This window comes from Oncorhynchus nerka, linkage group LG22 (assembly GCF_034236695.1).
Source record: "Oncorhynchus nerka isolate Pitt River linkage group LG22, Oner_Uvic_2.0, whole genome shotgun sequence".
Classification (NCBI taxonomy): domain Eukaryota; kingdom Metazoa; phylum Chordata; class Actinopteri; order Salmoniformes; family Salmonidae; genus Oncorhynchus; species Oncorhynchus nerka.
Genome location: NC_088417.1, coordinates 20,586,926 through 20,604,892, shown reverse-complemented (window position 1 = coordinate 20,604,892; position 17,967 = coordinate 20,586,926). Strand labels below are relative to the sequence as shown.

The 17,967-nt window shown below is 41.1% G+C and overlaps 1 protein-coding gene across 3 annotated transcripts in view; it reads right to left on the bottom strand.

Moving 5' to 3' along the window:
* The window catches only part of mllt10 (MLLT10 histone lysine methyltransferase DOT1L cofactor), a 75,161-nt gene that overhangs the window by 54,403 nt on the left and 2,791 nt on the right, over nucleotides 1-17,967 (bottom strand). For all 3 annotated transcript variants that reach the window (XM_065007050.1, XM_065007051.1, XM_065007052.1), the window contains exons 2-3: nucleotides 16,755-16,834; nucleotides 12,322-12,376 (exon numbers count right to left, since the gene is read on the bottom strand). In XM_065007050.1, coding sequence (XP_064863122.1) covers nucleotides 12,322-12,376; nucleotides 16,755-16,834 — 135 coding nt within the window. The remainder of the gene's footprint in view (nucleotides 1-12,321; nucleotides 12,377-16,754; nucleotides 16,835-17,967) is intronic.

Genomic DNA, 17,967 nt, shown 5'->3' with positions numbered 1-17,967 from the left:
TCTCTGACAGAGTTCAGTGTGTCAAATTGGAGGGCCTGCTGTCTGGACCTCTATGGGGGTGCCACAGGGTTCAATTCTTGGGCCAACTAATTTCTCTGTATAAATCAATGATGTCGCTGATCCAGCTCTACACAGACGACACCATTCTGTATACATCTGGCCCTTCTTTGGACACTGTGTTAACAAACCTCCAAACAACCTTCAATGCCATACAACGCTCCTTCCGAGGCCTCCAATTGCTCTTAAATGCTAATAAAACTAAATACATGCTCTTCAACTGATCGCTACCTGCACCTGCCCGCCTAGTATCACTAATATGGACAGTTCTGACTTAGAATACGTGGACAAGTATAAATACCTAGGTGTCTGGCTAGACTGTAATAAGTATCTCCAATCCAAAATTAAATCTAGAAGTGGCTTCCTATTTCGCAACAAAGCCTCCTTCACTCATGCTGCCAAACATACCCTCGTAAAACTGACAATCGTGCCGATCCTTGACTTCGGCGATGTCGTTTACAAAATAGCCTCCAACACTCTACTCAGAAAAATGGATGCTGTCTATCGCAGTGCTATCCGTTTTGTCACAAAAGCCCCATATTCTATTGTGACCTGTATGCTCTCGTCGGCTGGTCCTCACTACATATTCGGCACCAAACCCCCTGGCTCCAGGTCATCCTTAAGTCTTTGCTAGGTAAAGCTCTCATCTCAGCTCACTGGTCACGATAACACCCACCAGCAGGTATATCTCACTGGTCATCCCCATGCTACTCATCCATGCTACTCAGGCCCAGGTGCTAATATATGCATATCATTATTAGATTTGGATAGAAAATACTCTGAAGTTTCTAAAACTGTTTGAATGATGTCTGTGAGTATAACATAACTCATATGGCAGGCAAAAAAACAGAGAAAAATCCAACCAGGAAGTGGGAAATCTGAGGTCTGTAGTTTTTCAAGTCATTGCCTATCAAATATACAGTGTCTATGGGGTCATATTGTACTTCCTAAGGCTTCCACTAGATGTCAACAGTCTTTAGAACCTTGTTTGATGCTTCTACTGGGAAGGAGGGTGGAATGAGAGCTGATTGAGTTAGGGCTCTGCCAGAGTGGCATGAGCTGATCACGCTCATGTGAGAGTTAGCTGCGTTCCATCGCATTTCTACAGACAAAGGAATTCTCCGGTTGAAACATTATTGAATATTTATGATAAAAACATCCTAAAGATTGATCCTATACTTCGTTTGACATGTTTCTACAAACTGTAATATGACTTTTCGTCTGAACATTCGCCTGGACTTGCCCGCACCTTGTGAGTTTGGATTGTGTACTAAACGCACAAACAAAAAGGAGGTATTTGGACATAAATGATGGACTTTACCGAACAAATCAAACATTTGTGAAACTGGGATTCCTGGGAGTGCATTCTGATGAAGATCATCAAAGGTAAGTGAATATTTATAATGCTATTTCTGACTCCACAATATGGCGGGTATCTGTATGGCTTGTTTTTGTGTCTGAGCGCTGTACTCAGATTATTGCATGGTGTGCTTTTTCGGGAAAGTTCGTTTGAAATCTGACACAACGGTTGCATTAAGGATATCTAAAGTTCCATGCATAACACTTGTATTTTCATCAACATGTATGATGAGTATTTCTGTAAATTGATGTTGCTCTCTGCAAAATCACCGGATGTTTTGGAAGCAAAACATTACTGAACGTAACGCCAATGTAAACTGAGATTTTTGGATATAAATACGAACTTTATCGAACAAAACATACATGTATTGTGTAACATGAAGTTCTATAAGTGTCATCTGATGAAGATCAAAGGTTAGTGACTATTTCTATTTGTGCTTTTTGTGACTGTTTGGCTGGGAAAATGGCTGTGTTTTTCTGTGACTCGTTTGGTATGCTTTCGTCGTAAAGCCTTTTTGATATCGGACACTGTGGTGGGATTATCAACAAGTTTATCTTTAAAATGGTGTAAAATACTTGTATGTTTGAGGAATTTTAATTATGAGATTTCTGTTGTTTTGAATTTGGCGCCCTGCACTTTCACTGGCTGTTGTCATATCGATCCCGTTAGCGGGATCTAAGCCATAAGAAGTTTTAAGGCAGCCCCCGCATCTCTCTGATTCAGAGGAGTTGGGTTAACCTCTCTCTACGCTAGCGTCCCACCTGGCCAACATCCAGTGAGATTGCAGAGCTCCAAATTCAAATACAGAAATACTCATTATAAAAATTCAGAAAATATACAACTATTTTATTTAGGATTAAAGATTAACTTCTTGTGAATCCAACCACGGTGTCCGATCTAAAAAATGCTTTACGGCGAAAGCATACCTTACAATTATTTGAGAACATAGCCCAGCAGGCAAATCATTACAAACAGTAACCAGTCAAGTAGAAGAGTTACACAAGTCAGAAATAGAGAAAATTAATCACTTACTTTTGATGATCTTCATATGGTTGCACTCAGAAGACATTCATTTATTCAATAAATGTTCCTTTTGTTTGATAAAGTCTCTTTATATCCGAAAACCTCCGTTTTTTCTTCAGTAATCCACAGGCTCAAACGCAGTCACAACAGGCAGACAAAAAAATCCAAATAGTATCCGTAAAGTTCATAGAAACATGTCAAACGATGTTTATATTCAATCCTTGGGTTGTTTTTAGCCTAAATAATCAATATATTTAAACCGGACAATAACGTTGTCAATATAAAAGGTAAACAAGAAAGGCACTCTCTGGAGCACGTGATGCCGCGAAGCTGTGCAGACGTTGACAAACCGAGCTCTTCAAAGTTATTCTATTTTTACCTAAATAACAACGTTGAAACAATATTCTAACATCGGCTGATAAATTGTCAAGTACTTACCGTCCCAAAGAGCCATGGACCTCCGACCGAGAGGCAAGAAGGACGACCAAAACGTTGTTGATTCCCAAGATAACGATAACGCTACAGCTAGCAAGATTAGCATTAGCCCTCATAACTCAGACGACAGTTTCAGACTGTCTTGCGAGCCTGCCGACATGCTGGCTTACTCTCCTCCGGGAAATTCAGGATGGTAACAGAGGTCTTTCTCTGAAAATTGATAAGAAATAGTCTGAACTCCATTCTTCCTTTGACGACCTGAAATCCTCCATGAATGATCTCCTTTTGAGAACGACTGAGGCAGAGCTGCGCATTAGCACAGTTGAAGATACCATCGCTAGACATGACCAGGTCTTGATACAACTGCAAAAGGACAATGCCTACCTCAAAAACAAGGTAGATCAGATGGAGAACCAGAGTAGACGTAGTAATATCCGTGTGGTGGGATTGAAAGAGGACAGCGAGGGCCGTGATCCGGTCCGTTTCTTCACTCAATGGATCCCATAGGTCCTAGGCATAATCAACTTCACCAAGCCGCTGGGAATCGAACGAGCCCACAGAACATCAGCGCCGAAACCCCGGCCAGATGAGCCCCCACGAGCCGTCCTGATCAGGTTCCTCCGTTTCCAAGACAGAGAGAAGATACTGCAACTCGCAAGAGCCAAAGGGGACATCACCATCGATGGAAAGAGGGTCAGCCTTTTCCCAGATATGAGCGCGGATCTCGCCAGACGTCGCAAGAGGTTCAGACCTGCCGCCAAAGCACTGAAGGAGAAGAACATCACCGGCTACCTCATCCACCCTGCGCGGATGAAAGTTCAGTACAAAGGCCGAAGCCATCTCTTCAACACACCAGGAGAAGTGCACACTTTTCTCAAAGAACTGAGCAACGTCTGAGCCAGGACGGTCTCTCTGGGGGATAAAATGCAGTTCGTTTGTTTTCTCTTATCCGGATTGAACTGCTGGTATCTCCCGGTCACTATAATTGATTTGTACATTTTCAACTAACCGTATCTTTCCGGGGTGAGTTCTATTACATTTACAGGAGAGTATATTTTGGTTTAGTCCATATCTACTGGGCGAAGCAATAAGTGGGCTTAGTTAGGCCCACTGCTTTCCCCCTCATTTATGTTAATCTTTCGAAAAGAGACTCAAGCATCCCTTACCGTGGGCAGTAAATATTCAGCCATAAATATCTATTCACAACGTTTGTTTTCAATTTAGAGAGCTCGCAGGTTTTAGTTTACGCCAAGGTTTAGCTAGTAAGAGCAAGATGGAAAGCGAGCAGCAACGTATCTCTACAAGTGTATTCATGTTTGATTGTTGGGATTGTTGTTTTAGTCTGACAATCGGGGTGGGTGGGATTTTTCTTTCTTTTTTCTATGTTTATTGTTTCCTTCCTAAAGAGACACACAGGTCACTTGTGCTCAAACCAAAGTTGAAACATTGCCTAATTATCTGCATATGATAGATTTCTATTCAGTTACATATTTGAAACCCAACCTATGCTTAATCCACTAAAATATGTCACATTCAACGTAAAAGGTCTTAACAGCCCGATTAAAAGGAAAAGAGTCTATACATACTTTAAGAAATTAAAGGCTGACATTGTGTTTTTACAAGAAACACATCTTACAGGCAGTGAACACAAGAAATTGAAGAGGGAATGGGTAGGACAAGTTTTTGCATCCTCTTTTAACTCCAAAGCAAGAGGAACTGCAATTTTGATAAGTAGACACATCCCCTTCTGCATCAACAACACCATCTCTGATCCCTCTGGCAGGTTTGTTTTGGTGCAGGGGCATATGTTTTCAGAGTCTTGGACCCTATTGAATATTTACGCTCCTAACTTCGATGACCATATGTTTATTCAAAATGTCTTCCTTCAGGTTGCTCAAGCACCACCAGGATGGCTACTGGTTGGAGAAGATTTTAATTTTTGCTTAGATACAGTTCTTAATAGGTCTTCTGATAAACCCTCACTTCTTACCAAAGCCGGCAAGCTCACCATGTCATTCATGAAAGATCTCAATTTACTAGACATCTGGAGACAGTTGCACCCACAGGATAGGGACTACTCTTTTTATTCACCCCCACACAAGACACACACACACGCATAGATAACTTTTTACTTTCGACACAACTGTTTCATAGAGTGTTAGATGTCGAGTATCTCCCCAGATTGCTTAGTGACCATTCTCCTCTGGTATTATCAATCTCCATTCCTACCAAGGTAAATGGAGCATATAGATGGAGACTAAATTCTACACTCCTAAAGCAACCTGAATTTTGTGCATTCATCAAAGAGCAGATCAATATTTTTACTTTGACAAACAAACCCTCTGCTCCTGACAGCTTCATTCTTTGGGACCCATTGAAGGCCTATCTGAGGGGACAGATTATTTCCTATACTAAAGGGCTGAAGAGAAAACACGGTGCAGAACTGAGTGCCCTTGATTCTGAAATCTCTGAGTTAGAGAAAACCTACCAAAGAGGCCCGATTAAAGATCTATACAGGCTTTTGGTAAATAAAAAACTTAAATGTAACATTCTGAACACATATCAAGCTGAGAGGGACATCACTAAATCAAAACAGCGTTATTACGAGCTTGGAGAGAAAGCTCACAAAGTATTGGCATGGCAACTGAAAGCAGAGGAAAGTAAGAGGACAATTAATGCCATAGAAACTCTTACTAATGAGATATCTTTCGACCCTACTGAAATTAATAATACTTTTGAGAAATACGATACCTCTACACTTCCCAATCAAGCGATGATCTATCAGAGATCGACTCCTTTCTCTCCTCTCTCAACCTCCCATGCCTGTCAGGGGAAGACAGCGAGCGCCCGAGTGAACACTTCTCAGTTCCTGAATTGTTGGAGGCCATTAAATCCTTACCTTCTAATAAATCTCCTGGGGAGGATGGCTTCCCTCCAGAGTTCTATAAAGAATTTAGGGAGCTGTTGGTCCTCTACCTTATGGAGGTACTTAAAAAAGCCAGAGAAGACAACTGCCTTCCAGAGTCCTTCTCTCAAGCAGTGATTACTGTAATCCACAAGAAAGGGAAAACCCCGCTAAAGTGCGCCTCCTATAGACCAATCTCTCTCCTTAACACAGATTGTAAACTGGTCACCAAGATGCTATCCAAGAGACTGGAGTCATGTCTTCCCCTGTTGGTCAACCCAGATCAGACTGGCTTCATAATTAATAGATTGTCCTCCAATAATCTCAGAAGGTTCTTTGATATAATTCACCTTGCTAACAAAAACAAAATACCTAGTGTCGCAGTCTCCCTCGACGCTGAAAAGGCCTTTGATAGGGTTGAATGGCCATACCTCTTTCGCGTCTTGGAAAAGTTCGGTTTAGGTACCGTGTTTGTAAATTTGATAAAATCACTCTACAAATCTCCTAAAGCTAGGATTGCTACCAATGGGATTACTTCCTCCTCTTTCCCTCTTTATAGGGGGAACAGACAAGGTTGCCCCATTAGCCCCCACCTCTTTGCCCTCGCCATCGAACCGTTGGCTGAGGCTATTAGAACGTGCCCTGACATACATGGCTTTGAGGTGGGCCCCCATACCCATAAATTATCACTTTGCGGACGACGTTATCTTATTTCTAACAAACCCAGAACACTCCCTCTCTCACTTGCAGCCCTCTCTCACTTGCAGATACTACTACAGTGTTATAGTTATTTCTCTGGATATAAGGTCAATTTTGATAAAAGCGAAATCTTACCGTTGTCTGTCTTTGACCATCATACCATCAAGCACAAGGTTCCTTTTGGATGGTCGCCTATGGGCTTCACATATTTGGGCATAATGGTGGATGGTAATCTGAACAACAATTACTGCACCTGTACATAGCCCACCTATAATTTAGCCCAAACAACTACCTCTTTCCCAACTGTATTTAATTTATTTATTTATTTTGCTCCTTTGCACCCCATTATTTTTATTTCTACTTTGCACATTCTTCCATTGCAAAACTACCATTCCAGTGTTTTACTTGCTATATTGTATTTACTTTGCCACCATGGCCTTTTTTGCCTTTACCTCCCTTCTCACCTCATTTGCTCACATTGTATATAGACTTGTTTATACTGTATTATTGACTGTATGTTTGTTTTACTCCATGTGTAACTCTGTGTCGTTGTATGTGTCGAACTGCTTTGCTTTATCTTGGCCAGGTCGCAATTGTAAATGAGAACTTGTTCTCAACTTGCCTACCTGGTTAAATAAAGGTGAAATAAATCAAATAAATAAATAAAAACCTCTATGAACTCAATCTGGCCAGTTTGTTGCAAAAGGTGGAGGTTGACCTTTGTAAATGGATGGACTTACCTCTCACTCTACTGGGTAGAATCAATGTAATTAAAATGAATGTCCTGCCCAGATTTCTATATCTGTTTCAATCTCTCCCTATCCCTGTTCCCGCAGCATTTTTTTCCTCTCTCGACAAGCTGACCAGACGGTTTATCTGGCACGGCAAAACCCCTAGGGTTGGCCTGGATAAACTGACCCTTGATTACAGTCAAGGGGTCTTAAACCTCCCCAATTTTAGAATGTACTACTGGGTGCACAGTCTAGGTTTCTGGCTCAGAGGTTTGACAATGGTCCCTCTCCCTCATGGTTGAACATTGAAAAGCTTGAGGTAAATGATGACACTGGGGCAGAATTGTTTTACAAATGGGACAGAAAATCTATAAAAACCATCACAGACAACCCTTTAATCATACATTCTGTTCTGGCATGGTGCAAACTGCATGAGCTGTTTGGACGAGGGGGATTCCTTTCCCCTAAAACCCCTTTATGGAACAATAGATTGATCCCTATGTTTTTCCAGAATAGTAACTTTAGACCATGGTCTGATAAGGGGATCACTCTTCTGGAACATTGTTACGAGGAGGGAGTTCTTATGTCTTTTGATCAGCTGAAACAGAAATACCACTTGCCTAACAGGGACTTCTTTAGCTACCTACAACTACGAAACCTATGCAGGGATGGTGTTACATCCACATTGAACTCCAGATACAGACCGATCCAGTTTAATTTCCTCCATCAGCTCTATATCACCCCATCTAGACTGCACAAGTTCAACCCAGATATATCCTCCCTATGTTTTAGATGTGGCTCAGATGAAGGAACATTCCTCCATTCCACTTGGCAGTGTTCAAAACTACACGGTTTCTGGCAGGGGGTATGCGATACCATATCCTCAATTCACAGGATTGCATTCCCTTTAGACCCGGAGGTCTGTCTACTGGGTAACTTTACTAACACCAATCTTAGGCAAAGCCATACTATAAAGCGAACAGAAATATTTCTAGCGATTGCCAAGAAATGTATTGCCTTGAAATGTGAGAATCTCGCGCGCCCTCGTCCTTTGGCGGGCTAAAACGTTCGGGTCACTCAAAAATACATGCACTCTATTGCGCGCGGCTGATTTGGGGCACGTTCTTTTCCAAGGAACACCAATTGATATCGGTTTGTCTGTTCGCTCTGATCTTTGTTTTACACGTTAAAAACATCATAAAGCTCGATTCTGCACTTAGTTTGACCAGTTTAGTCGACATATAATATGTAATTTTGAAGTTTTGATGCGCAAGAGTGCGGGTCCAGAAGTAATTTTGGGTGCATTTCAGCTGAAGCTGTTGGCATATGCTAATACAAAGATACACAACTTGAAACCAAACGATGTATTGGGTAAGTATGACTCCTTCTACGTCTTCTGATCGAAGAACATCAAAGGTAAGGGAATATTTATGTGGTTATTTTGGGTTTCTGTGGACTCCAAACGTAGAGAAGACATACTGCTAATATCTGAGCGCTGTCTCATAGTATAGCCTAGTGAACGAATTCTGTAACGTTAAAAATAAATGTAACACAGCGGTTGTATTAAGAATAAGTGTATCTTTGTAACTATATGTAGAACATGTATATTTAGTCATGTGGGGCGGCAGGGTAGCCTAGTGGTTAGAGCGTTGGACTAGTAACCGGAAGGTTGCGAGTTCAAACCCCCGAGCTGACAAGGTACAAATCTGTCATTCTGCCCCTGAACAGGCAGTTAACCCACAGGCCGTCATTGAAAATAAGAATTTGTTCTTAACTGACTTGTCTGGTTAAATAAAGGTAAAAAAAAAATAATAATAATAAAAATAAAAAAAATGTTTATTGCTTGTTATCTGACGTTATCTGTCGGAGCTATCATCATTTGAGTAGCATTTTTTGAAATGTCGTCATAGTAAACAGAGATTTATGGATATAAATGGCATATTATTGAAAAAAAAATGTTTTACTGTGTAACATGTCATCATATTACTGTCATCTGATGAAGATTTTCAAAAGGTTAGTGAATTATTTATTTTTAATCCTACTTTTAAATTTAATATTTTCTGGGACAAAATGGCTGCCGCTTGTCTTTTGTTTCGGTGGTGATCTAATATAAATATGTGCTATGTTTTCGCCGTAAAACATTTTAGAAATCTGACTTGCTGGGTAGATGAACAAGGTGTTTATCTTTCATTTGAGCTATTGGACTTGTTAATGGGGCGGCAGGGTAGCCTAGTGGTTAGAGTGTTGGACTAGTAACCGAAAGGTTGGAAGTTCAAATCCCCGATCTGACAAGGTACAAATCTGTCGTTCTGCCCCTGAACAGGCAGTTAACCCACTAGGCCGTCATTGAAAATAAGAATTTGTTCTTAACTGACTTGCCTAGTAAAATGAAGGTAAAAAAATAAAAATAAAAATGTGTGGAGGTTAAATATTTCTAAGAATATTTTTTTTGCATTTTGCGTTATGGTAATGAGCTTGAGCCGTAGTCACGATCCCGGATCCGGGATGGGTAGCATCGGAGAAAATCACTTACTGCTTGAGGAATAAGTTAAAGACATTTTACAGAATTTGGCAACCTTTTATTGACTATATGGAGAATCTCCCCCCACATCTCATTGATTGAATCTATATATAATCCTCACATAATGTTTCACACGTAATGTATAATATGTAGCCTACGGCAGGTGATCCAATGTCTCGTTATTTATTTTTTTCTTCTTGTATGTTTGTTTATATAATTTTTTTGTTTTTTTTGTTACACTAGTCTGTTACTGTCACTTTGTCCTATCGTTGACTAATATCTTTTCACTTTTGTTTTGAATGTTCTTAATTGGAAAAAGAAAAAAAAAAGAAAAAAAAGAAAAAGAAAGGCACTCTCTTGGCCGCGCGCATGAAAAAGCTCTGACACCGCAGGGTCCACTCATTCAGACTGCTCTTACTCCCTCATTTCTCAGAATACAAGCCTGAAACAATTTCTAAAGACTGTTGACATCTAGTGGAAGGCATAGGAACTGCAATTTGAGTCCTAAGTCAATGGATACTGCAATGGCATTGAATAGAAAACTACAACAAAAAACTAAAAAATCCTACTTCCTGAATGGATTTTTCTCAGGTTTTCACCTGAGTTTTGTTATACTCACAGACATTATTTTAAACCTTTTGGAAACTTTAGAGTGTTTTCTATCCAAATCTACTAATTATATGCATATCCTATCTTCTCGGCCTGAGTAGAAGGCAGTTTAATTTGGGCATGCTTTTCATCCAAAATTCCAAATGCTGCCCCCTACCCTAGAGAAGTTAAATTACGGAAGACACATTTCAGTTTAAGGCATTCAGTTGTACAACTGACTAGGTATCCCCCTTTCCCTTTCTGTGAGCTTGTGTGGCCTACCACTTCGATAATGAGCCGTTGTTGCTCCTAGACATTTCCACTTCACAATAACAGCACTTACAGTTGACACGGGCAGCTCTAATAGGGCAGAAATGTGCCTTACTGACTTGTTGGAAAGGTGGCATCATATGATGGTGTCACGTTGAAAGTAACAGAGCTCTTCAGTAAGGCCATTCTACTGCCTATTATTTGTCTATGGAAATTACATGGCTGTGCTCGATTTTATACACCTGTCAGCAACAGGTGTGGCTGAAATAGCCGAATCAACTAATTTGAAGGGGTGTCCACATATTTTTGTATTTATAGTGTACGTTCCATCCATGTTTACAGTCTTCGCTGTGACCTCCTGGTGAACCCAGAGAGGAGCCTCCTCTCAGCCCTATTTACCCAAGCCTGGCTCGCCCCCTCATAAACACACACAACAGGCAGCACACATCCCATTAATGAGACAAAATAAGCATTGGCTAACCACAGAACCTTGTTAGAGGCCAACAGCCTGTGTGTCAATAGTTGATGGGATTACTCAGATCAAGGAGGCTCCATATCAGTGTTTCCCAAAGTAGGGGCTTGGTTCATAGAACCGGGGTTACGTCAGTAACCTCCCGCGGCCGCTAGAGGTGGTTGTAATAAACAGAGGTTTCTGTTTTCTTCCTACAAATGTGTCTCTATCTTTTGAATGGTTTAAGCTACAAAATATTATGACCCCATCACTGAGAGATAAGACTCTCAGGAACACGCATGTCTGTTTCCCTCTACAATGTCAACATGCCACGCAGGACTCATTGGAACAGAGTGGACAAGACCAGGCACTAAACCCAACTGAGGGAAAAAAGAACATCACTAGCTAGGTTTCCATCCAATTGAGACAGATTTTCATGCAAATATTCTAAAATCTGCATGATAACAATATGCACATTTTCCCACCAGAGATGTTTCCATCAAATTTACTTGTTGCGAATAAACATCTGTGTGTGATGGCGTAGTGGACATAAAAATACATTTTGTGGTTAAATTCCCACGTACCGAATACAAGTTAAAAGGGTTCCATCACATTTTCAACTGTGCTAATGGCAGAGAATCGAACATGGGGGAGACTCACACTTGAGCCTTTCACTTTCACTTTTGGTCCACCAGCTTCAAAAAGCTCTAAAACCTGCAGAGCTGCTAGCAATGGTTTGGGTCTCACTGTGTGTCCCTTACAGATGGTTCATCATAACATGAACTGAGTATTGTAGGCTTTCCCATATAAACAGAAATTGAGCAAACAGTGCAGCAACCAGGAAATGACAGAACGATTTATACATTGCCTGCTTGACCCGATTTCCACTAGATAGCATAGCCACAAAGTCAGATGCCGGTCCGGTGGGAGAAATCAATAGGCGAATATCACAGCCAATCACAACACTTGCGGGTAAGTAATACCGTGAAAGACTATCATTCCACTATTACTGCAAATATATTATAGACATTTTCTGAAATTGAAATGCAAAATTATATATAAAAATCCTGTGTAGCCCCTTTAACCATCTGTAAGGGACACACAGTGAGACCCAAACCAGTCCTGGCAGAACCGCAGCTGCATTGTGAATTCACATGGAATTGTATTACTTTTTCGAACGTAATGCCAATAAAAATGGAAGTTTAAACGTTAAGAACATTTTTCCATTTGTCACATCCCTACTCACAACACACCTATCCCAGACATATAGGTGATTCTTACCTCCGTTATCAGTCCTCTTGAGGGCGCCGTCTTTGTGGGGGCAAAGCTCACACCTCTGCAGAGAAAGAAACAGGAGGGAGGGAGACATGGGCGATGAGCAAAACTCTATATCATGCAGATATATACTATACTATATAGGCTCTGCATCTGTCCTCATGCTCCTAGACCTTAGTGCTGCTTTTGATACCATCAATCAACACATTCTTTTGGATAGATTGGAAACCAAAATTGGTCTACACGGACAAGTTCTGGCCTGGTTTAGATCTCATCTGTCGGAAAGATATAAGTTTGTCTCTGTGAATGGTTTGTCCTCTGACAAATCAATTCTTAATTTCGGTATTCCTCAAGGTTACGTTTTAGGACCACTATTGTTTTCAGTATATATTTAACCTCTTGGGGATGTCATTCGGAAACATAATGTTAACTTTCATTGCTATGCTGATGATACAGCTGTACATTTCAATGAAACATGGTGAAGCCCCAAAATTGCCCTCGCTGGAAGCCTGTGTTTCTTTTTTTTTTCTTTATAAATTTTACCCCTTTTTCTCCTCAATTTCGTGGTATCCAATTGTTTTAGTAGCTACTATCTTGTCTCATCGCTACAACTCTTGTACGGGCTCAGGAGAGACGAAGGTTGAAAGTCATGCGCCCTCCGATACACAACCCAACCAAGCCGCACTGCTTCTTAACCTCTTGCTTCTACTCGGGACGCTTGCGTCCCAACTAGAGCTCTGGAAATGCAAATGCGCTACGCTAAATGCTAATAGTATTAGTTAAAACTCAAAAGTTCATTAAAATACACATGCAGGGTATCGAATTAAAGCTACACTCGTTGTGAATCCAGGCAACAAGTCAGATTTTTAAAATGCTTTTCGGCGAAAGCATGAGAAGCTATTATCTGATAGCATGTAACACCCCAAAAGACCCACAGGGGACGTAAACAAAATAATTAGCATTTCGGCGTTACACAAACCGCACAATAAAATAGAAAACATTCATTACCTTTCACCATCTTCTTTGTTGGCACTCCTAGATGTCCCATAAACACTATTTGGGTCTTTATTTCGATTAAATCGGTCCATATAAAGCCTAGATATCGTTATATGTAGACTGTGTGATAAACGAAAAAAACATCGTTTCAAAACGTAACGTCATTTTTTAAAATTCAAAAAGTCGACGATAAACTTTCACAAAACACTTCGAAATACGACGTTTGTAATGCAACTTTAGGTATTAGTAAACGTTAATAAGCGATAAAATTCATCAGGAGGCGATGTAAAGATCATTAGCTGTCCGTCTGGAAAAATGTCCGGCTAGAAACTCAACGAAAATATCCGGTCCTAGACCCGAGGAGATACGGTGCCCTGCATGTGTTTGACCAAGAAAAAACTCGAAGGGAAATGACAAGACTCTAGAAACCGTGTGGAAGCTGTAGGTACTGCAACCTCAGTCAATTAATTGTGGTTCACCTTTATCAATGGGTTCAAGTAGCGCATGGATATATTTTCCCATTTTCAGTGATCAGTTTTTCCTGTGCTTTTCGATGTAAATGCCGTTCTGGTAAAGCCACAGCAGTGATTTAACCAGTTTTATAAACGTCTGAGTGTTTTCTATCCACACAGACTAAGCAAATGCATATACTATATTCCTGGCATGAGTAGCAGGGCGCTGAAATGTTGCGCGATTTTTAACAGAATGTTCAAAAAAGTAGAGGGTCGACTTAAGAGGTTAACACAGAGCGCATCCAACCCGGAAGCCAGCCACACCAATGTGTCGGAGGAAACACTGTGCACCTGGAAACCTTGGTTAGTGGGTACTGCGCCCGGCCCACCACAGGAGTCGGTGGTGCGCGATGAGACAAGGACATCCCTACCGGCCAAGCCCTCCCTAACCCGGACGACGCTAGGCCAATTGTGTGTCGCCCCACGGACCTCCCGGTCGCGGCCGGTTACGACAGAGCCTGGGCGTGAACCCGGAGTCTCTGCTGGCACAGCTGGCGCCCTGCAGTACAGCGCCCTTAACCACCCGGGAGGCCCGGAAGCCTGTGTTTCGGACATAAGGAAGTGGATGGCTGCAAACTTTCTACTTTTAAACTCGGACAAAATAGAGATGCTTGTTCTAGGTCCCAAGAAACAAAGAGACCTTCTGTTGAATCTGACAATTAATCTTGATGATTGTGCAGTCGTCTCAAATAAAACTGAAGGACCTCGGCGTTACTCTGGACCCTGATCTCTCTTTTGACGAACATATCAAGACTGTTTCAAGGACAGATTTTTTCCATTTACGTAACATTGCAAAAATCAGAAATGTTCTGTCCAAAAATGATGCAGAAAAGTTCATCCATGCATTTGTTACTTCTAGGTTAGACTACTGCAATGCTCTACTTTCTGGCTACCCGGATAAAGCACTAAATAAACTTCAGTTAGTGCTAAATACGACTGCTAAAATCCTGACTAGAACCAAAAAATGTGATCATATTACTCCAGTGCTAGCCTCCCTACACTGGCTTCCTGTTAAGGCAAGGGCTGATTTCAAGGTTTTACTGCTAACCTACAAAGCATTACTTGGGCTTGCTCCTACCTATTTTTCCGATTTGGTCCTGCCGTACATACCTACACGTATGTAGGTATGTACATGACCTACGGTCACAAGATGCAGGCCTCCTAATTGTCCCTAGAATTTCTATTTTAAAAAAACAGAGGCAGGGCTTTCTCCTATAGAACCATTTTTATGGAATGGTCTGCCTATCCATGTGAGAGATGCAGACTTGTTCTCAACCTTTAACTCTTTACTGAAGACTCATCTCTTCAGAAGGTCCTATGATTAAGTGTAGTCTGGCCCAGGAGTGTGAAGGTGGACGGAAAGGTCTCAGGATGGTAAGTTGGTGGTTGAAGATATCCCTCTCGTGGTGTGGGGGCTGTGCTTTGCAAAGTGGGTGGGGTTATGTCCTGCCTGTTTGGCCCTGTCCGGGGGTATCATCAGATGGGGCCACAGTGTCTCCTGACCCGTCCTGTCTCAGCCTCCAGATTTATGCTGCAGTAGTTTGTGTCGGGGGACTAGGGTCAGTCTGTTATATCTGGAGTTTTTATCCTGTCTTATCCGGTGTCTTGTGTGAATTTAAGTATGCTCTCTCTAATTCTCTCGGAGGACCTGAGCCCTAGGACCATGCCTCAGGACTACCTGGCATGATGACTCCTTGTTGTCCCCAGTCCACCTGGCCGTGCTCCTGCTCCAGTTTAAACTGTTCTGCCTGGGGCTATGGAACCCTGACCCGTTCACTGTGATTATTATTTGACCATGCTGGACATTTATGAACATTTGAACATCTTGGCCATGTTCTGTTATAATCTCCACCCGGCACAGCCAGAAGAGGACTGGCCACCCCTCATAGCCTGGTTCCTCTTAGTTTCCTCCTAGGTTTTGGCCTTTCTAGGGAGTTTTTCCTAGCCACCGTGCTTCTACACCTGCATTGCTTGCTGTTGGGGGTTTTAGGCTGGGTTTCTGTACAGCACTTTGATATATCAGCTGATGTAAGAAGGGCAATATAAATAAATTTGATTTGATTTAGATACACTCACAAGCATGTGCCCTAATCTCTTTCTAACACACACTTCTGGGTAATCAGTGATCCAACACTTATCAAATAAGTATAAGTTGGTTCCAACCCATAGCATAGGAAGGGAGGGCCTAGTTGGCTTCAAGCCTCAGCTTTTCCTACAGTACAAACATACTGCTGCCCAAGACTGCTTCCCTTTCCTGTGTGTCTGTGTCCGTGTGTTTTTATCTCTCCAGTCGTGCCAATTTCACACCCGTTACTCCACCCCTCCCACAGGATGCATGCCATCCCTCAACATCCCTGACAGTTTTTGTCCACACAATATCATAAGAGACTATGACACCACTGTTTAACCATTTCTACAGCCAGGATGAGAAATACTCTGGGGTGCGTCTTAGGCATGCCTGTTGCTTCCACGGACATGACCCACTCTGTCACTGTAATATTAACCAATGTTGTACTTGGTTTTTTTGGATTGGTTAATACAAGCACCACATGGTAGTATTTACTGCCAGGTAGTAGAGCTGGGAAATATGGACAAAAATCCATATCACCATAAATTGCCTGAATTAATGTGATAACAAAGAGCGTAAGTTTAAATTGTTTAAGTTCAAACCTCACATATCTCTAGTATAGGCTACTTACTGTAATGAACGACATATGCAAAATGCCTGCGATAAGTGATCAGTATAGTAACAATAGTTATTGGTTTACTGTCCCAGCTCTACCAGGTAGTTGCCAATTGTGTTGAATTATTTGAAGTGCCAGAGATATACCACATAATTTCCTATAAAGTATCAGCTTAATACTAGTGGAAGCTCTATCATAAAATACAGTGCTGAGAATGCATTGTTGATATTCTATTGATCAGACTCACCACTCTGGCTGCTCTCTCCTGAGATTCACACTTCCTGCAGAACCAGGGTCCAGTGGGCACCTGCACGATGCCATAGCACGCTGCAGAGAGAACACAGTTATTAACCACAATAACCTATCTCACACTAGGGCTGCAAAATATGGGCAAAATAAAATGTACGTGATTTAAAAACAAACAAATATTGTCATTTAGAGCATTTATTTGCAGAAAATGACAACTGGTCAAAATAACAAATAAGATGCAGTGTTGTCAGACCTCGAATAACGCTAAAAAAAATAAGTTCATATTCATTTTTAAACACAATACGAATGTTTTAACTTAGGAAGAGTTCAGAAATCAATATTTGGTGGAATAACCCTGATTTTCAATCACAGTTTTCATGCGTCTTTGCATGCTTTCCACCAGTCTTTCACATTGATGTTGTGTGACTTTATGCAACTACTGGCGCAAAAATTCAAGCAGCTCGGCTTTGTTTGATGGCTTGTGACCACCCATAACTAATTTAGTGTTTTTTACACTGTTCCAAAAAGGCAGAAAAATGATACTGTAAAGTAAAAGCACCTGTTTGTCAAATAATATGCATGCAGCTCTTGCTCATATATCCTCCTTTTTCTTGATCTCCTTATTATGATGATCATCCTTATAATAATATGTAATGTTGTTATCATTAGTAGCCTGGTATTACTTGTAGGCCTAAGTCTTATACTCTAACTTACTTAGGCCTATATTTCAATATGTATCAATAATTAATTTGTTCATGACATCAAACTGCATACGAGACATTCATGCTTGAAATGCAACCAAGCAGTTTAGTTTTAAAATTAAATATCAAAGAGAGCATTGAATAATTACACTATGCAATAAACAGCAAATTAATGCATGCATGCAACTATTTTTAGTCTGCTGTAATAAAGGCTTTATATATATTTTTTGTCGTTGTTAGATCAGACTCTCTGGTACACTTATTTATTTAGTGTTGTTTACACTGTTCCAAATGGTCAGAAAAAGTTATAATATTGTAATCTAACAGCAACTGTTTGCCACACATAATACTCACACAACGTGTGCTCTGATAACTTCCTTTTTCTTGATCTCCAGTAGTTTCCGCAACTAAGTCAAATGTCTTCCACAGATCTGACTTCCCCTTTCCCTCCTGAGCAACCAGTAAACATCCGCCTAGTTCGGGTCTCTTTTTCACATCCTCCGCATCCAT